At 43.0% G+C, this 21,256-nt stretch overlaps 2 protein-coding genes across 4 annotated transcripts in view; both read right to left on the bottom strand.

Moving 5' to 3' along the window:
- ZDHHC20 (zinc finger DHHC-type palmitoyltransferase 20) overlaps positions 1-4,524 on the bottom strand; it is a 50,094-nt gene extending 45,570 nt beyond the window's left edge. For 2 of the 3 annotated variants that reach the window (XM_068144091.1, XM_068144100.1), the window contains exon 1: positions 4,329-4,524. In XM_068144091.1, coding sequence (XP_068000192.1) covers positions 4,329-4,446 — 118 coding nt within the window. In that variant the 5' untranslated portion in view covers positions 4,447-4,524. The remainder of the gene's footprint in view (positions 1-4,328) is intronic. The other variant, XM_068144108.1, reaches the window with a different exon arrangement.
- An 8,825-nt stretch (positions 4,525-13,349) lies between these two features.
- MICU2 (mitochondrial calcium uptake 2) overlaps positions 13,350-21,256 on the bottom strand; it is a 155,291-nt gene continuing 147,384 nt past the window's right edge. The window contains exons 9-12 of the mRNA XM_068144055.1: positions 19,918-20,089; positions 19,525-19,633; positions 17,048-17,205; positions 13,350-16,765 (exon numbers count right to left, since the gene is read on the bottom strand). Of these exons, the coding sequence (XP_068000156.1) occupies positions 16,661-16,765; positions 17,048-17,205; positions 19,525-19,633; positions 19,918-20,089 (544 nt within the window). The 3' untranslated portion in view covers positions 13,350-16,660. The remainder of the gene's footprint in view (positions 16,766-17,047; positions 17,206-19,524; positions 19,634-19,917; positions 20,090-21,256) is intronic.

Genomic DNA, 21,256 nt, shown 5'->3' with positions numbered 1-21,256 from the left:
GAAAAACACACACAACTAACTACTCCTATAGCTTTCAAAATCACATTTTCCTATACTTTCAATGGTTTGAGGCATGAAAACACTCATACAGTTACAAGACTAATAAACCCATAAAATAAGTAATTTTTCTTACAACTCTTGGCCCAGGAGAAGAGCCAGGACTGTGCTTTTCAGAACATATAGTTCTAAAGAAGTAAAGCTATAGAAGATACAGTAAGCTATAGTAAAGCTATAGAAGTGAAACACTAACTTGAACAACATTGAAAATTCTTTAATTTCCAATTTTCAGATAAAACCAGCCAATAAACCTTAGCTATGATCTACAGATGACTCAACCAAAGTGAACTTCTTTCTCTTTTTCACAGTGCAGACTTCATGACCAAATTCTGATAGCATTTTAGCTGACTTCACCCACCAACTGGTACTACATCTGTCAACTACTACTACATGCGGACTTGAGGATCTTAAAGGTCTTTTCCAACCAAAACAATTCCATGAAAACAGTGCCTTCTGAACACTATCTGGATAGCAGCCCATCACCTACAAAAGTGGTTGGGAAGGGTAGTGATACAAGTCAGCACAAAATGAAAATGAACCATGAGAGAAGAGCTCCACTCTTTCTGAGCTTCTGACGGATGTGGTAAGCAGACACAATCAGTCCAATTCACTAACAACATAATACAGCCATTGTTTACAAAAGCAGTGTTAAAAGCAAAACATGTTTTGAAAACAAGAAAGAACACATGAAGTGGTTTGAAACAAATGAAAAGCATTTTTACAATATCCCTCGTGGATTTCTGTGTGCTCTCTTGCAAACAGAGTTCTGGGTGTATTACATGTGAAAGGAAGAAATAATCTGGTAAGAAAGTGTTCATTCATGTTTTTCTACTTTAAAACATTTAAAATCTACATGAGGATTTACCTTGAATCTTCTGCAGTTCCTTCAGTTACACACATTCACAGAATTTTTCCATTCTGCTGACAGTCCTTCAACTTCTATACATTTGCTGGGAAAGGGCTGTTTTCACCTTTCCAATCAGCTTATTAGATGATGTACCTGATGGATCACAACTACACACCAATAATGGTCTAAATAAGCCAGTGTTTGCCAGCATACAAAAGCAATGCTTCAGAGAGGTACAAGGATGCTGGAAGATTCCATGGGAGGAAACCAAGAAATTAGCTCACAAGCCTTCTTTTATCTTACACATACCAATCTTCCTCAGTGTTTACAGCCAGTATGTAAGTTATATAATATATGGTTATAGAAGAGGCACAACCAAGTAAATACATACTAGCAGCGAATTATAGAGTAAGACTGAGTTCCTCAAACATCAAAAGGAAGTCATTGAGCATTACGTGAGCACCCCAACAGAGGAGGGTGGAGCAAGCAACAGAGAAGCAAAACTGAAAGGAAAAGGATGACGCAATGAAAGTAGCTCAAATTTTACCACCTTCTACTTTGTTAGGAATCTTTTACAATGCTACATTAAGATTGACTTCCACTTGATCTACTAACTAAATGTTTAACTTCTAATACACGAGCAGGGATTCCAAGGAGAAGAAAAACCCCAACAATAACACAAGAAGAAATAGCTGGTGGGAGCAGCTGTTTTCTCCCTGTTTCCTTGTTAGGTTTAAAATCTAACATTAATCTTTAACAATAAGCTTTGAAAAAACACTCGTGTCTGTGGGCTTTCAACTTTGCTTTTCCTCTCAGCACTTACTTGAAATTTTCTATTGTGTCTCCTCTCCTTTTTTCCTAAAGCTTCCCTTTCTCCATCTGTCTTTATTTTAGCCAGGCACACAGCAGCTGCATATTGTACCCTCTGCCAAAGCCACACACATGCAACAAGCCATATGCCTTGCTTTTGCACCCGCCACACGCAAACATCTGCAGAGACCAGCATCACCTCATTCATTAGCCAAGCACTAAGGGCACATCCATGCTCTTCTCTACAGTACATAGAACACCAGTTCTCAAATCAAAATAAAACATAAAGAGAACTGAGAGAAAGTAAACATACCTGCCAAGAGAAACAGAAAACCCTGTGTTCCTCTGTATGCTGGTTTGAACTCAGCTGCAGTTTAAAAGCATGCCAACATGAAATAAAAAAATTCACCACCATAAAAACCCTCAACACAAACCTCCTTTTCCTGTCTTTCCTATCCCCGGATAAGATGACCTTTTATCAAAAGTGCAAACAAAATTCATTATGATAAACCAGTCGAACAACCCCAGATCCAAAACGCACAACAGAAAACAAGCAAAAAAATAATCACAGAAAAGGAAAATCCTTGGGCACCAAGTATGATTTAGACAGGTATCAACTATAAAATTCAGTGGCAGCAACGAAAATTGGTAATTTTCCTACTAAATTACCACTTTTTTTTTAAAGAGTATGTTAAGAATAAAGCAGATGGGCAAGCAAAAAAGTGTCAGGTATCTAGAAAACAGATTTATAGATGCCAGAGTGCTTGCATAAATAGGAGCCAACTCTTTGAATGATTTTCACACAAATGAAACCCTAATGAATCCAGAAGGGCTCTCTGAACCTCCTCTATGCTTGTGAAGGAGAAATTATCCACCCGTACCCATCCCTAACCTACTCTGTGATCAAAACACAGAGCTGGGACTTGGGAGGTTGAGATTCTATTTGCCATTCAGCCAGAGATCACCTGTACAACCCTCTCAATCTCTGAGTGTTTGTTCTTTGTGCAAGAGAAGAAATGCATAGTACCTTTTGCCATACCAGACTGCAACGGGTACAGTAAACCTTCACATCACACCTGTAAAATGTGAGTCTATAACATCGTGCAGCCCCTTTTCAGACTACTGTAACTACCCATGCCCCAGACCTCCAGTACTACTAATGATTGTCTAAAATTTGTTTATAGTTTCAAGCACTGTTTTCCCAGAAAGCCAGTACTATTTACTCACACAACTAAACCATATTAATCTGGAAAGTTTGGACAGACTGACACATCTGGAATCCCCTGTCAACATTATATGTAATATCTCACAAGTGTTATTTTACAATTTCTACTATTTTAAGTCCAAAAAACCTTTTGCCTGTGGTTTGTGTTCCACTCCACAACAGTAAAGCTCACACAAAAGGCTGTGAAATACCACGGGCATTCAGAAAACTTATGAAACCCCTTAACTCCTGCAGAAAAAAAACAAACAAAAGTAACATTATTTGTAATGAAAGGAGATCTCTACAAGTCTGCCCAGATTCAAAATACATGCAAGCCTTTTATTTCTAGCTACAGATATCAAAGCATGTATTTTATGCAAATAGCAAGGAACACACGGAGCTACAGACAGGTAGACCTATATGTAACTTAAAACAGTTCTCCGTACTTTTGATTTTTACTTTTTTTTCATTTCAGCTTCCTTACTTAAACACGCCAAGGGCTCAGTAACACGTTCCTTAGTTTTCCTATGCTGCGTCCAAGTTTTACCACGTCTGACAAATACAGCGCATCACTGTGCCACTGCGCTCGCCGTGCCCCGAGAAAGCCAACATCTGCCCGAACTGAAATTTCCTCCTGAACGCAGAAAAGGGTAAATATCATCCTGGCCGACCGATACTGCCCGCAGGTCACATTTACATAACGCTGAGCCCTCGGTCCAGAAAGTCTTGACGCGGCCTGACAAAATCTCCTAAGCCCTAAATCCTTCCCCCTGCCCGCTTAAGTGCGATGTTTTCAGACACTTCACACTTCAATGACACCCCGCTTCTTCATTAGAAGCGGGGGGAAGAGGGGGGAAGAGATATAAATACATACATAAGATAACCAAGGAGTTATTTGGCACACCAGGAAGGCAGATTACCAACAAAAAAACAGAGAGGGGAAACTTCTCCCTCGAAGGCATGAGGGGCACTGACCACACAAGGGCTCCGGCAGCCCCCGCGGGGTCTCCGTCCCGCACGGTTCCCTGAAGAGTTCGTGCTCCCCACCGCCTCCTGGAGGGACCTGACTCCAAGCGAAGCGCCTGGACAGCCTCTTCCCCATTCCCGTCCCTCGCTCCTCCACAGGCGGCCCGGGCCGGAAGCCCACCGTCGTGAGGCGCCTGAGGGCGGTCTCCCACCGACCTCGGCTGCGGCCCCGGGAGGGCGCCTGAGGCGAGGGGACAACAGGTAAAGGCAGCCGCGGAGGGAGCGCTGGAGAAGGGATCTCCTCTTGCCCGCCTGAAAGCAAGCCGGAGGCGGGCGAAGGGAAAGGAAACCCCGCCAGGGCGCAGGAGAGAAGGCAGCCCCGGAGAGGCGGGTGGCGAGGGGTCCGCCCGCGCCCAGCGCTCGCGACCCTCCCCGTGCACTCACACACACACAGCTCCACCACGTAGGCGTAGTAGGACCAGGCCACGACCAGGGCGATGAAGGCCACGGGCACCCAGGCCAACACCCTCTGGCAACACTTGAGGACGTGGGACGGCGCCATCTTCCCTGCCGGGCCACCGCAGGAGGCATCAGCGCCGGCGCTGCAACCGGCGGCGTCGGCTGCAGCTACGGCCGCCGCTGCGGAGCCGGTCCCGAGCGGGCGGGCAGGCAGGCCGGCCCTGGGCGGGCCGCAGTGGGCGGGAGAGGGGCGGGCCCAGCGTTCGCCACCGCCTCCTTCCCGCGGGCAGCGAAACACCTCAGCGTCCCGCCGCCCTTCGCTGCCTCCTGCCACCGCCCCTCGCCCTCTGCCGAGCGGGAGGCGAGAAGGTAACTCCCTCATCGGAGCGGTCGTGGGGTTTGCACTGGTATGGCTGTTTATGGGCGGGATCCTCCGCAGTCATAAACCTCAGCGTTTCCCTTTTGAGGTCCCGACCCAGCGGGCGGGTCGGTATCGGGGAGAGAGGCGCCAGGACGGGTGCAGGCAGCCCTACCCGAAGCTCTGGCGGCTGTTACCTCCTCCTGCTCACCGAATCCATGCACTTGCGGGTTTCAAACAGTTTTTTTTGGATATGGCAAAGAATGTTTCTTTAGAAATACCTCACTGTGCTGTTTTCTGAACTTCAGGTAATGCCTGACAGCTGCCGGCAGCACCACGACCTTCCCGAAAGGCATCGCCACAGGCGCTGCTTTGCGGGGAGGATCCTCTTGAACGTAGGCGGTTTTAATGCTCGACATTTATAGCATTACTGTCTGTAGAACCTCGGCGTTAAAATGGCCTGTGGCGTGACAAAATCCCCATTTATCATCAAAACCAGACGGTCCTTGTGCCGGGCGCTGTTGTCCCGGTTCCCGCCCGCGCCGGCTCCCGCGGGGCTCTGGTGCCACCTGGTGGCGACGAGCAGGCAAGGCCGGCCGGGCCCGGGCCGAGCCTTCTCCGCAATGCCGGGAGCAGCCGGAGAGGTGAAATCCACACAATGAAGGGCTCCTCTGATCTTCATTCTGTTTGTTAAAGATGTAAAAGCAGGCAAGAGCTGCTGGCATGCGCTTTCCCTCCGGTTCTCAAGGGAGTTTTAACATGTTGCTTCAAGACAGTGGAAACAGATTTAAATGCTTGGTGTCCAAGTAATGAGTCCTTTAAAATGTCTTTAAAGGGATGTGAAATGAACAAAAACTGAACAAATAAGGGTTTTTTTGGGGTGGTTGGTTTCCTCCTCGTCCCCCTCCTCCCCCCTCTTTAAAAAAAAAATAAAATATTTTCATTGGAGCATAATATGAGTCAGGTGAAGAGGTAGCATGGAGCCTGCATAGTACATTTGCAACCAAAGTAATACTAGAGGGGTGCAGTCATATCAGCCTGAATAAGCTGCAGGTTAGTTTGGGACACTGAGGATACCCAAACATAGCCAGGTATTAATCCTGTAGTATATGGAATGAAACAGAGAATGTCAGAAATATGGAATGAAATGTAGAATGTCAGAAATTAATTATGCTGAAACACATTCAGAGTGTGCCTCTTCTGTAGTGCTTGCCTGGCAAAACTTGCCTGCCCTTCAAACATCATGGAAACAATACAGAAGGCATGAGCACATCTGACATTTAACAATCCTAAATTAACTTGATATTGAAATGCTAAATTCAAGAAGATGGGGGTGTGGAGGGACGAATCTTGAATTCCATTCAAAGTAGTTCAGTAACAAACTTGGGATGGTTATCTAATGTGACAATAACCGCTTCAAAGAGCCAGCAGTGGCATGCAACAAAAGGGACAGCTAGCCTTACATAAAATACCTCCAAAGTGTTCCACTGAACAGTGTCTCTGGCTTTTCATTGTAGCAAGCGCAACTACGGGCAACTGAAGCACTGAACCAGTGGTTAGAGGCTTTTAGCAAGGAGTTAGTTTCTTTTTCATGGGTAGTATGTCTTGGGAGGACACAAGAGAAGTGGTGGTGTTTTTTTTTTCTTGGAAGTGGCATAGACCTTTAATGATGGGAAGGTGTCCTGGGGATGTGGCAGGGGAGGCATGAACAGTGGGATGTAAACCCTTGCCTGCTGAAAGTCTTGAGTACAGGGCTGTGGGCACCTGATTTACAAGGGGAATGTGTACATATAGTAAATCTAACCAGCCACTGTTGGAAGTAAACAACTTCACAGCATGCATTGTGCACCACCCACTGAAGCCTGTGGAGAACCACGGGTATCACCATGGGAAGGAGGTGGAACAGGAACTCCAGTGAGGTGTTTGGTAACAGTGAGGGTTGTATGAATGTTGTTTGACTGCTAGTGGTAGTGTGGGAGAATAATGCAAGTGTAATGTTTATTTGGGAGGAGTTGGGTGCAAGGATGGTACAAAGGCAGTGAACAAGTGGGGCCAGAAATAGAGAGAATGGGGAAAGGTAAGGAGGGAGGATGATCTTTTGGAGTAGGAGTGTGGATGCCTGCAACCCGGCAGAACACCACGGGGAAAACCCCTTGCACAGTCCTGCTGGAGTCCCCATCAGCTCTCTGTCCAAAGGACTTGGTGTGAGAGGGTGGAGTGAGGAGTAGACTTGTACCCTGATAGTTAGCAGTGGAGAGGCGAGCAGGATAGGGTTCTAAAGCAGTATTACTGGGTGTTGTAATCTGCAAGATTTAAGAATGACAATTGTTTTTGGAGTTGTATTAATTGCTGCATTAATTTCTTAGTAGTGTACACAGTGAAGAAACATTGTTCTTCTCCAGCCTGCTATCTAAAGGGAGGAGAGCTGGGCTTGAGAAGTAAAGCTACAAAGAGCTTTTACCAAGTGTGTGCTGTGTGTGGCTGGCTGCTACTGTGCGCTGATATTCCTCTCATCCCTGCTCCCACTGATTTTCATAACAAAATCCCATTACTTCACAAATTCCTAACACATGAAGACTAAGAACCACAGCTGTGAATAAAAACCGGCTTAACTAGCAAATGATTCACTGTGCTAGGGAAGACATGAGGTGATCCCTGTCCTTGCTCATGCTGACACCAGCTTACCAAGCAGGGGTATTAGCAGGGCTATTATCAGGGCTGTGTCTGTGTTGACAAGATCCTCTTCCAGCTCATGCCAGTGCTGAGCTACAGGAACAGCCACCACGCATGGTTGGGAAGGATTCTGATGCCGCTAAAGCTGGAATCTGTGACATGGCTGGTATTTCTGTTCAGGGTTAGATAAATTCCTTGGGTAGGACAGAAAGCCTGTGACAGCAGAATAAACCTAGAACAGGAAAGATGATTTTGGACCAGCTATTTCCCAGTAATGTTTCTATGCAATGTTTCCATACTAACAGGGACTAAAATGAAATGGAATTAGACAAGGACAATGTCAAAGTTGTTCGGTGGCAGAGAGGCACTGACTATTGTCACGGTCCGGAGACATTAGATGTCTCGGTCCAGAGACACAGTTCTTTTAAATATTCCCGTGTTGTGAAATTAAAGGCACAAACGAGGCCAAAGTATCAACAGCTAGACTATTTATTACATAAATAAAGTGGACATAAGAAAGGAAGAGGGAGAAAATAGAGAAAGTGGACATAAGAAGGGAAAGGGAGAAAAGAGAGATGAGAGATAGAAAGTGGACATAAGAAGGGAAAGGGAGAAAAGAGAGACGAGAGATAGAAAGTGGACATAAGAAGGGAAAGGGAGAAAAGAGAGACGAGAGATAGAAAGTGGACATAAGAAGGGAAAGGGAGAAAAGAGAGACGAGAGATAGAAAGTGGACATAAGAAGGGAGAGGGAGAAAAGAGAGACGAGAGATAGAAGAGAGAGAGAGAAGAGGAAAAGAATTATATTACCACACCCCTCATCCCCCCCAAGATAAAGTCTGTGGAGGAAAGGTGCTGCAGGAGATGTTGGGTTTGTAGAGAAACCGTGGTGAGGCTTTTGCTGGAGAACAGCTGTGGTCCTCTGGGGAGATGTTGGGTTGATACAGGAACAGTGCTGAGGCTCCTCTGGGCAGCCTGGGTCTGTAGAGAAAGGGTGCTGAGGATTTGGCTGGAGCTGTGGTCCTCCGGGCAGCTTCTTTTCTCCGGAGCAGCATCGTCCCGGCTTTCTCTTCTCAGGGGCCTGGCCCGTCTCCTGTGTTTTCCTTCATCTCCATTTTTCTCCCGGGTTTTCTCCTCTGTTTCTCTCCTCTGTTTCTCTCTACAAACCAGCAGTTGCTCAAGTCTTTTATACAGTTTTTTAGTCCTCAGGCAGGTGTTGGTATGTCAGGTATTCCAGAGGCAAGGAAATAATCCAGGTATCTGTTCCCCCGGAAATCTTTCTGTGTATTGCTGTGTATGTGGGCAAGATTTTTGGATGGAGGCGAGGGGGGAATCTCCGTCTACCCCATCTCCATCCAGACAAGTCCTCCCACATTCCTTTACACAGGTGGTGGAAACCATCGTAGCACCCTGCCCAAGGTACTTGATGGGGGGAAACAACCTTGCCCAGAAAGCGTGATGGCTGGGTCCTTGGGTCCATTGTTGTAGTCCCGTGTTATCACGATGCAATCACAAGCTGATTTGCATCCAGGATTGGTGGACAGGATTCTTTCCACCTTCTTTCCAGTGGCTCTGCTATCACTTTATCTTTGTTGACTCACATAGAGAGAGACAAACTTATTAGACTCTCACAACTATTCATCCCCAGATAGTCTGTTCTATTGAGGAGTTACACTGCAGAAGTAGCCCCTTGGCACAGCTGGCAGGAGCTAACATCTTCCACTTCTCAAAGCCATCTAGGACATCTCAGCAAAGACCTTTTGAGATGAAACTAGGCCCTTGAATAGAAGCCAAGTGGGATGTAAGGAAGCTCTGCCAGAAATCACCAAGTGCTTGTTTGGCTTCAAATGGCTACAATGCTGCTCATGCAAACTCTGCTGCCTCAGATGTGGCAAGGAACAAGCAATGACACTTGGGAGAAGACTTTGGGAAACTGGACAGCAACTGAGAACGCCATGTCATGGAAATGGCTGCTCACCCCATTGCATCTGATTCCATAACTGTCAAATAGAAAGAGAAAAGAAAAGGTGCCCTGTGTCCATCATCCCATTTCCCACCTCCATTTCTGGCTGCCTACCTACTATAGCCACAGAAAGAACTGCACCAGAGAAGTGCAACATTTTCCCTCACAGACTCAGCGTCCCTTAGGGTCTGTTGAACAATCTTTGTTGGTCTATTTGCAATAAGCAGTTTGTTCAGGCTGGCATGAACAGGTGCCAAAACTTTCTGCACCATTATCCTTTTTAACTTTTTTTCCCCCTTTTTTTCCTTTTTTTTTAATTAAAATTACCAACATTTGCTATGCTTTTAGGAAAAGTGTCTTAGAGCAAGCCACTGCAAACACTTCCCCCCACCCCAAACATCTCTCTGTGCTATTTAGACCTCATCATCCACCACAATTTCATCTACATTTTATTTCTGTATTTTTTCTTCTCAGAGTATCTCATCTTGAATTCCACAAACATGCAATCCCCAGGCAGAAGCATCCCAACAGCCTCTTAGGTGGAGACTGATGCAAAACAATAATTCATCTCATTAGGAATCTTATTATTTGCTCCTAGCAATATCAAACAAATCAATTATTTGGAGGCCTCGTGTTTCTGATACAGACATAAAGCCGTCTGGGACTGTGTAGGTATTTGCTCTTCACAGGACAGTACAGCTCATGTAATCTGGTACACAACATCTATGAGGGATTAGTTGCCCTTGTTTGCATTAGGTCATATTTCTAAACTGTGAAGATGCACTTCTGCTCAAACAGGATCTTGAAAAATCTAATTTATTCCTTAGTGTCCTTTATTCCTTAGCTCTCTTAGTGTCCTTTTGTTCAGTGATATTTATGTCTCCTAAATCAAATTACTCCTTCTAACAGCATTTATAAGAGCCTTGTTTCTTTTAGCTTTAGGACCTATCATTAGTTAGTTTCTTTTCCCTTTAAAATCCTCTTTTCTGCAGATCTGTGGCAAAGCATCACATTTTGGCATCCTCCCTTTTCAAGAATGAATCTATTGCCTGTCCAGCTACCATTGCTTTAGGAATTACCTTCTGTGCATTATTTAAGAGAGGCATACAACCTTTTTAGTTATGTTGAATCATTCTAATAATATCAAAGTAGATTAAAACAGTGAGATAGAATAGAATTAACCAGGTTGGAAAAGATCTTCAAGATCATCAAGTCCAACCTATCACCCAGCACCCTCTAATCAGCTAAACCATGGCACCAAGCGCCTCTTCCAGTCTCTTCTTAGATACCTCCAGTGATGGTGACTCCACCACCTCCCTGGGCAGCCCATTCCAATGGCCAATCACTCTTTCTGTGAAGAACTTCTTCCTAACATCCAACCTAAACCTCTCCTGGCACAGCTTGAGACTGTGTCTGTCCTCTTGTTCTGTTGGTGATTGCCTGGGAGAAGAGACCAACCCCCACCTGGCTACAACCACCCTTCAGGTAGTTGTAGAGAGCAATAAGGTCTCCTCTGAGCCTCCTCTTCTCCAGGCTAAGCAACCCCAGCTCCCTCAGCCTCTCCTCATAGGGCTTGTGCTCCAAACCCCTCCCCAGCTTTGTTGCCCTTCTCTGGACATGTTCCAGCAAGTCAACATCTTTCCTAAACTGAGGCTCCCAGAACTGAACACAGTACTCAAGGTGTGGCCTGACCAGTGCTGAGTACAGGGACAGATGCCTCATAATTAAAAAAATTCTGTAGCCTGAAAAAATAAAATAGTTTTTAACCACTTTATTGACAAGTCTTAAAACCCAGCAGTTTCCTTGGAGGTGGTTTAGAACTACTAGTTGCTACAAGGGGTAATATTACAACTGTCAAAGTTCCCCTAAGGCAGTGGACTCAAGATGTACAGTATTGCAATACAATATCTCTGTAGTACTTCTGCAGGAAATTGCTCACAGGATGGTTCTGATTTCAGGATCTACTTCCTTTAGTTCCAAATCCATAAAAGCTTTAAAACAGCTTCTCTCCCACAGTTTCCACCCTTCACGTAAAATACCACATCGGTTTAGCAAGAAATGTCCAAATCCAGGGGCCATTAGAGGCAATGAAGAAAGGTGACATTCACAAAGTTTAGTCTGGTGAAGCTCATCTTCTGTGTGCCTTTATGGAGAAAGGCCAAGTCCTCCAGATGACATTTCAGAGCAGCTAGATGGTGTCTGAAACTGCCACATGGTTCTCTGCATTCACTGCTAACAAAAACCTTACGGTTTCCAAGGTGTGGCACTTGTGCTCCCACAGCCAGTTGCCTTCTGTGTTACTTCCACCACCCCATCAGCATGGAAAGGCAGGCCACCCTCTGCCAGAGGCAGAAGAAGAAAGGATGAGCTTCTCACTGGGTCCATGGGTGTGGAAAAACCTGGCATTTTGCTCTTCAGGACATGAGGTGCTCTTTCTAAATGCACACGGGTAGGTACGCTGTTCAGCAGCTTCCCTGCGGAGGCAGTGTACAGGAGCAGCAGTACAGCTCCAGAGGATGGCAAGCAGAGCTCCATGCTAGAGCACTCCAGTTAATGTACTGAAAACATTATTAACTAAGCCAATACCAGCCTTGTGGGAAATCTGTCTCCACATATGTTGCATAATTTTTATATTACTGAACCAACTAGGAATTGTTTAATCAACAAAGCCAGCAGGAAACCTTCAAACAGCGGGAGAGTGACAAGACATGTGCTTGTTTGATGATTAATTTTGTGCTTTCCTGTCCTGAACAGGGCTTTCCACTTCTTGTTGGGAGACATACTCAGTTTCTCTAGAAGGAGCTTCTGTGGTGGACTGGGGACCGGGGACTGACTGGGCCTGTGTCTACATTCACTGCTTTCATCTTCATGATTCCCTTGTGTCTGGCTGCATTATAGGAGCTGTTATCCAGTCAACTGGTCAACTTGGCTATCACTAATAACGTCCACAACATCATATGGACATGAATTTTATGTTCAGAGGGACTGAAATATATTTTTTTTCTCCATTGCAGCAGTTTTCTGACCCAGCTGTGACTGTTTAATAGGAAAGATTAGATTGGAAGGCAGGAGATAGGCTTGCACTGTCCCATGAGAACTCTTGCATGAGAAGAGAACTGTTTTAAATTCTGATTCATCCATTAGTCAATTCAGGGTTTGTTCCCATTCTAGTCCTTTACTGGACAGTAACATTTTTTTGTTATATGCACTGGACTGTGAAGTGCTGTGAAACCACCATCCATGGCCTGGCTGGTTTATCTTATTCTCTCATCTCTGCTTTCTAGATAACTTAAATGTAATATGTAAACAATTCAGAACCAAGACATGGTCTGATGCCTACACTCCAAATTTCATGAGCTCTGAGACACCCTGGAGTCCAGAGGCAAAAGATCTATAATTCCTAAAATTACAACCCACTTACATATTCTCCACCACAAGCTTGAAATTAGGAATGAACACTCTTAATAAAACCTGGTTCAACAGACAAAGCCACAAATCCTGATGATACCTGGCATGTCTCCAGGCACGCTCAGAACCCTGAAAGGAGACAATACACTGGAGGAGATGGAGTAAATCAGAGACTTGCTTTTGACATAGCCATCTAACACTGTGACAAAACTTTTCTTTTTCAGTTCTTCTATGCAAAATACACACTCCTCATTGTTGCATATTTTGTTAAAAGCCAACAATCTGGTTTGACTCTAGAGGGAGTTTTGCTTTTAGGAAGAAACTTGTATAAACTGCAACACCAAAATGAATTTGGAGAAACAACCCATGAGTTTCTCTCAGTTCTAGTATGTCACACTGCATTTTTCCTTTGCTTTTAGAAGTGAAGAATAAAACATTCTTAAACAATTACCTTAAACTAAACAAACTGAGAGATACAACTAAAACACTGCAAATGACTTATACTCACCCTTGTGCATCCTTTTGAAATATCCTGAGTCCATCTTTGAGAATTCTGCAGTATGCAGTGCATTCCCCTTTCTTCCACAGAACACTCAGACACAATGTTGGACATTTAAAAAAAATAATTTATTTAGTTCTGCTATCTATTTCTGTTCAGAGAAAGAGCTCCTAACATCAAAAAAAAGCCATAAATGTTAAGTTGAACTGATAGATTGGCAACCGGGATCGATTTTTAACTAAACTGTGTTGAGTAATGCTGACAGACAGGCTGCAAATACCATATAGCTACTAAAAGGAACAAAAACATCTAATGCTGAATGATGGAGCCTTTAAAAGACAGGGTCAATATGAACATGTAAAAGCTCTTTCAATCTAAGATATTAGCCATGAGAAATTATCTTAAGACTGGTTTGCAAATCCTTTTAATTAACACAAAAACAGACTCCAAATTAAATACAGAGTCTTTACTGTTCAAGCCTGATGGACAAGTCTTTCCTGGTCTTCAAAGGAGTTCCTTCCTGGCTGTACTTTCAGGATAACTTATTCCAAAAATGTTTCATAACTCTATTTTAATTTCTAATCATAATTTAATTTTTAACTTAAAAAAAAAAAAATATTACAGACACAAAGTTAATTTTAAAACAAGCATATCTGTTTTCTTTTTCTTCTGAACTTGACACCAAAGCTTTTTCAAGACAACTTGAAATCCCATTTTCAGTGACTTCTGCCAAAAGAAATAGAATAGAATAGAATAGAATAGAATAGAATAGAATAGAATAGAATAGAATAGAATAGAATAGAATTAACCAGATTGGAAGAGACCTTTGAGATCATCAAGCCCAACCTATCATCCAACACTATCTAGTCAACTAAACCATGGCACCAAGCACTCTTCCTAAACACCTCCAGGGATGGTGACTCCACCACCTCCCTGGGCAGCCCATTCCAATGGCCAATCACTCTTTCTATGAAGAACTTCTTGCTAACACCCAGCCTAAACCTCCCCTGATGCAGCTTGAGACTGTGTCCTCTTGTTCTGTTGCTGGTTGCCTGGGAGTTACTGCTAATTGCACAAACCCAGATACAAAGGAGCAATGAGGAGCTAAACTTCCAGATACACCAAAGCTAAATGATTTGATACACTAAAGTGAAATGATTTCCAAAAGAAAACCCAACATCTTGTAGAAAGAGAGAAATTAGTAAACAAAAGAACCCACACAAGCAATAAAGAACATCATCAACCCATTAAGACTACACGGAATAAAACGTTAAAGAGTTATCTCCGTTCCAAGGCAAAAATTATTTGCCAAAATATCAGCAACACAAGTAAGAGGCAGCCTTTCATTAAAGCCAGAGTGTGTGTGAACACACATGCTTTTGTGATACAGAAGTGCTTTGCTCCATTGTGTCCTTTTTAAAATTACTTGCTGTGAAGCTGGCTGTGGCGCTTTGATGCCAGTCCCGCTGCCTCGCCTTTGCTCCCATTAGCTACCTCTTAGTCATAGCTTCCATCAGTAGAAGTGAGTTACTTCCAAGAGCACAAAGTAAACCAGCTACCTAAGTTCTTGTTGCTCACAGGGCAGTGCATGACTTCAGTTTGAGGTGGGGAGGCTGAGGCATTCACTATTATATTTCATTTGGGTTGTTTTCTGGGGGAAAAGGGATTCTTGGTGGTCACTAGTGCCAGATCTTCTAGATAGTCTTAGGATACCCACATAGGTATGCTCTTGTTCTGGTGGGTGACTCTTGGTACATGTCCATGAATGACAAGAATACAAGTATTTACTCATTAACACAGTTTAAAGTAAAACTTCAAGTGAAGGCTGTGGAGAGAGGAGCTGCTTTGCTTGCTTCTCATTCCATTTCCCTTGGAGAAATCACCATGCCAAGGCTCATGCAGGATTTCTCCTCAGCACAAGCCTGGCTGATGGCTACCAACACACCGAATAGATTCTCTGTGATCTCAGTGCTCCTTAGGTGAGATTTTATGGTTTCTTAATGCTGTCTCTCCTCTTAGTGAGGGCTGCTCTGATCATGGAAGGTTCTCCTCAGGACTCCCCCCACCAAGCCCCAAAGAAACTACAACAAAATACCTCCTGTTGAGCTTATACTCTGAGAGTAACAGAGCTAGTGTCATGCTTGAAAATGATAGCCACTTCCTCACAGAAAGGTGAGATTTTTGGGTAGTTTTCCTTGAGATATTTCCCTAGCCAATCTTTCAAACCTATCTTGAAAGGTTAAGCTTTAACCCCAGACAAGACAAGTCAGACAGCTGAGAGGGGTAAAAGGAAGAATCTTGAGAGCTTTACAGGTAATTTTATTTCCTATAAGTAGTGGTCAACCAGGAAGACCGATGTGGACCTGGGACTGTTGGCTCCTAAGGTTGTAAGAAATAAAAACATGTAACACGCACACCTGTGTATCAGAGATGCACATCATGTTATAGCTAAAACCTGTTCATCTGTAATTGCTAAATGTAATTCTTGATCTGTTCTTTGTTTTACTGTTTAAGATAACTTCAGTTTTGCATTTTGGAGTGATAAAGATTTGGATTTGTTTTTAAATCGGACTTACTATTCCCCCAACACTTGCTTATTCTCATCTTGCATTCCTGAGATACTGCAGCACGCCCTGTCACAGACTTTAGGAAGATAAAGCAACTATTTCTTACACCTTTGCCTTCTGCACACAAAGCAAAATAGTTATGACTGAAATTGTAGCCACCCCTGTTTGTGACAGAATGAAGATTTTGGCTTTTTATTTACACAATTTGTTGAAGAGGTCTGAGAGACTCAATGCACATTCATAGATCAAGGTACAAATTTTAAAGCCTGTATAATTTCCAGTTTCATATTATCGTCATGAAGGTAGACAACACAGCCAGCCAGGCAGGATCTGGGGGAATTACCCACCAGGAACTAGCACACAAGCAGCTAGCAGTAATAGAGACACAAACTATGTGAATTTTCCTTTTTGATTTAGGATAACTTGATTTGCATGGATTGTGCAAGTGATTTCACCTTTTGGACCTCTGTCCTTGCCAGACAAAGAACTGCTGTAAGTGGCTGAGATGATGACCACTCTTCTCATAGGAGATGACATTGCTGTGATGTTCCTGCCACTATTAAATCTTCCATATCCTGTATGCTACAGCGCAGAATCAGGCTCCATGGAGGAGTGAACAACACTGTTTCTTAGAACAGTGACCTCCCTTCCATATGGAGGTCAAAAATGGTAACAGTTCTGTAAACCAGACTGATTGCACTAGAACAGTATAAAGTTATTGCATTAGAAACTGGGTTCATTAAAGAATAGCGGGGAAAAAAAGGAATATTTTTGATCTGGCTATTATGTAAACAGGACAGACAAACACCCCTACATAACAACATTTATAGCAAAAGAACAATGGACTGCTTTAAAAAGGACTTTTCCCAGTTTGCTTCCACACTTCTTTGGCTCCTTTAATGCTTTCTCTTTTCACACACTTCCAATAACCTTGAATTCCTTGCTGTTGCGGTACCTGTTAATAAAGTTAAAGTATGTTTAGCATTTACCCCCAAAAGACTCTTTTCACAGCCTGTGTAAATAAATATAATGCAGTGCTGCTGCTTCCATAGTTCACATGCATAGTATCAAGTTCTTGGTAGCAGCACTCTTCCCAGATTAATAAGCAGTAAGGGTCAATCAGTTTAAAATACAACTGCTTTCTATTCACTACCTCTACTAGTGTTTCTACAAGCATTAACAAGCTAGATGTGGCAGTCATCTGTGGAATTTAAACTCAATGATGCCAGCATGTTACCCTCAAGCCTCGATGAATTCGGTTCCTCAGGACTCCAAGAAACTCGCCATGGCTGAGGCAGTCATCTCCATCTAGATCAAAAATCTTAAAGACGGTGTCCAAAACATTGTCCGAGAGTTCTTGTCCTGTTGCCACTTTCACTGCTCTCTTGAATTCAGCTAGTAAAGACATCAGATTACATCATAAATGGCTGTGAACTTGTAAAGAAATTTGAAAGCAGGTGAATAGAATAGAATAGAATAGAATAGACCAGACCAGGTTGGAAGAGACCTTCAAGATCATCGTGTCCAACCTATCATCCAACCCACCTAATCAACTAAACCATGCAACCAAGCACCCTGTCATCATAGTATCATCATCATAGTATCATCATCACAGTATCATTCAGGGTTGGAAGGGACCACAAGGATCATCTAGTTCCAACCCCCCTATCATGGGCAGGGACACCCCACACTAGATCAGGCTGGCCAGAGCCTCGTCCAGCCTGGGCTTAAACACCTCCAGGGACGGGGCCTCAACCACCTCCCTGGACAACCCATTCCAGGGTCTCACCACTCTCATGGTGAAGAACCTCCTCCTCACATCTAGCCTGAATCTCCCCACCTCCAGCTTCATTCCATTCCCCCTAGTCCTATCACTACCTGAGATCCTGAGAAGTCCTTCCCCAGCCTTCCTGTAGGCCCCCTTCAGATACCGGAAGGCTACAATTAGGTCACCTCAGAGCCTTCTCTTCTCCAGACTGAACAGCCCCAACTCCTCATAGGAGAGGTATCAAGTCTCCTCCTGAACACCTCCAATGAAGGTGACTCCACCATCTCCCTGGGCAGCCCATTCCAATGGGCAATCACTCTCTCTGTGTAGAACTTCCTCCTAACCTCCAGCCTAAACCTCCCCTGGCACAGCTTCAGACGGTGCCCTCTTGTTCTGGTTGCCTGGGAGAAGAGACCAACCTCCACCAGTCTACAACCTCCCTTAAGGTAGTTGTAGAGAGAATACCAACATTCTGTACAATTTACAGCATCTAATTCGTCATTGGAATGTGCTGCCCAGGGGGGTGGTGGAGTCGTTGTCCCTGGAGGTGTTCAAGAGGGGATTGGCAGAGGCACTCGGTGCCATGGTCTAGTCATGAGGTCTGTGGTGACAGGTTGGACTTGATGATCTTTGAGGTCTCTTCCAACCTTAGTGATACTGTGATACAGTTTTAAAAAGATTAGTGGCCAAAATTCATCTTTAAAATGGCTTGCTTTTCTCACATGTTGTTAGCAACTGATCTTATGGGTATCCTAATGGAGAATTTAGGATGTGTGAAATAGTAAGCCATTAGGAGGCTTCAAGTCATGTGTTCTTGAGCTTGCTTCTTCTTTCATAACACTTTTAATTAATTGATAAACTTTTCAAACACACTACTCATGCAACAGCAAGAATGGTAATTTTTGCTAGAAATGGTTGCATGCTGATAACTTACATACTTTTGGCTGATAGCTGTGCACATGGATGGCAAGTGTTTGCCTCACTGTCTTATAAAAAATATTACCATTTTCTTGAGCCAGTTTCATGCCAATTAATTCTGCAAAAAAATCTCTTCCCCTCAGAGAGCAGTATTTTACATTATGTTCTACCTCACTCTCACCAACTCTGGAGAAACACACACCATCAAATGCGCTGTTTACAGCACATGATTTTATATACCTGTAGTTCTGTTTTTTAAAGAACTAGGCTACCCTCTCTTATGTTATGATTGAAGGAATTATAGGAATATATGAGGAATTATAGTAGAAAAAGCTATCATACCTCTCTAGAGATTTACTGTCCTCTTCAGCTTTTTTGCCTTCTCTTTTAACACTACCATGTGCATTAGAGCACTACCTACAATCCTCACTTACGGTTTGGGAATTTTTACTCAAGGGAGATGAAGAAATGTGTGAGGTTGCTGTAAAACAGCAGATAGTAAGAGCAAAACGATTATTGCTTCTTATAGCAAGCACAACCACAACACATGAATTGGATGCCTCTTTTTAAGGCATCACTGAAGTGCGAATTTCAAGGGGAGAATGGAGGTTACTGAAGTATAGCAGTATTGTAGATTATTACAGCAAGTTGTCCAAGTCAGTCACAAATATAGTAATAACATAGTTCTGCCTTCATAAATAAAGGCTGTTCACAAATAGCACTATAAATATGGTTAGTTCTGAAGCTTACTAGAGGAAAGACTTAGCTCACATCTTTGCCTCTTTGAACGATTCAGGTACAGACGCAGTTGATTAGTTGGTTTAAACACAGTCTGTAACAGGACAAGAAATTCAAGGCGCTTACAGCAGAGTCTTAGTTTTGTCTTTAAAAAAATGTTAACTGTTTCAGCTCTTGAAGCTAAACATAAATCCAGAGATGGCACTGCACTTTTTTATAGAATCAATAAGGTTGGAAAAGACCTCACATATGAAAACAAAACCCACATATGAAAGATGTGCAGCACTTACCCCTTTTAACAGGAAGATTTGCTACAGTAAACATCTGCATGGCAATAGAAAAGTCTTCCAGATTATTTGTAAACTTGCAAAAAGTCTTGAATTCTTCCAAACTGATATTCTAGAATACCACAGAATTCAAATGATATTTAGTGAATAGTGCATTCAGATCCCAGTAAATCTATTTCATTCACTATGGTGGAACCTTGTGTTCAGGTGTGATTGCTTAGTCATGGTCACTATTTGTATTACTAAGCTGGCAAATTATCATTGCTTTTATTTGCATAAAATTAAAGGCCTGCAATAATTCACTTGGCAACTGATTACATTATTAGATATTCACACTCAAATGAAAACCTGTACATAGGAATGAGGAAGCAAAACTGAGCATGATTATGTACCAACCTCTCCTGCCTCAATTCTGTCTTTCACGTTCTGCCAGTAAATCTCATTGTTTTCCTCATCAGTGAAGTACAGTAACCATTCTGCAAAGTCTTCTTTTCTCATGACGTTCAAACCCTTTGAAAACCTTATGAATTCCATTTCTTGGACTTCTGTTTGCAGATTTTCCATGAATCTAAGTGTAAACAGATATTATTTGACAGTTTATACCTGTGTCACTGCCACTACTTTATCTACTAAATGCAGGAGACACTAACTCTTAATCACAGATATTATCAGCATCATTGTTTAAAACATCACCCGTTCAATGTTACCTGTTCATGCAGATTTGTTTCCAGGGTTGCATTTCAATAACGACACCAGTAGGGTGCTCTCTAAGCCTGCATAGATGGCTACTGCTAAAATAGTTTACAGAGACCCTTGGCATCTAGTTTTCAGTAGTGTTTAAAAGTGCAGATAATGAGATAAAATAATTGGTGAGACAGTACTATAATGAATGAATGGAAAAGAAGATGGTAACTAAAGGCTTGACACATGATTTATAAAACTTAATATGAGGTTAAAAAGTGCCTGTGCCTAGAAAGATGAGGCTTTAATAATCACTCAGGTGAAAGAAAAGAGAAACCTTGAAATCATCACTGCAGGACAAGATGCCTAGAGGTTTGGCAAATCAGTTCTGTGCCCACTAGAGGATGGATTAGAGAGGATTACAATGGACATGTACAGAGTTTGGAAGAACACTGAAAATGATGTTGCAGGTGTTTGGGAAGGTAAGAAGAGAGCTGTCTGAAAAAGGATAGGATAAAGATAAAGGTTTTTAGGAGATTCTCATTCATCTAGGAATAAAGAAAGGAAGCCTCAGGAGAAACAAGGAACAACCTGCAGGTACAGAGATAGACCTGTAAGGAGAGTCATAGCTTTGAGTTTCCCAAGTTTGGTCTATGTGGCCATTATCCTTTCTTCTAGCTAATTTTAATTTTTGATGAAGTAATAGATAAAACTGTGTGAACCATCTGCTAATTTCCATTTCAGAAATGGGGCAATCCAAACCCAAGTGGTAATTGAAAAAACATAGAGTCTGAAAACACAGTGATGCTTGCCAGAATCCCCTTAGCACTTTGAAAGAACTGACTTACTGAGTCACTGAAAACATCGACAGAAGACAATGAAATACTCCTATGTTGGGACAAAGCAGTTAGCTGGAGAAGAGGACAGCTAAAGGTCTAGCCTGTATCAGAAGAGGCTCATTTGCTCATCAGTGTTTGCACAGCCTCACTGGGTTTTAATTCTTCCCCCTGAAATTTATGGCATTTTAGTCTGCACATCTATCTTTAGTTCTTAA

This window comes from Melanerpes formicivorus, unplaced genomic scaffold, assembly GCF_026170545.1.
Source record: "Melanerpes formicivorus ecotype bairdi unplaced genomic scaffold, bMelFor1.0.p_v2 SCAF_1, whole genome shotgun sequence".
NCBI classification, from domain to species: domain Eukaryota; kingdom Metazoa; phylum Chordata; class Aves; order Piciformes; family Picidae; genus Melanerpes; species Melanerpes formicivorus.
Note: the sequence above shows the minus strand (reverse complement) of the source record. Positions and strands in the feature narration are given on the sequence as shown.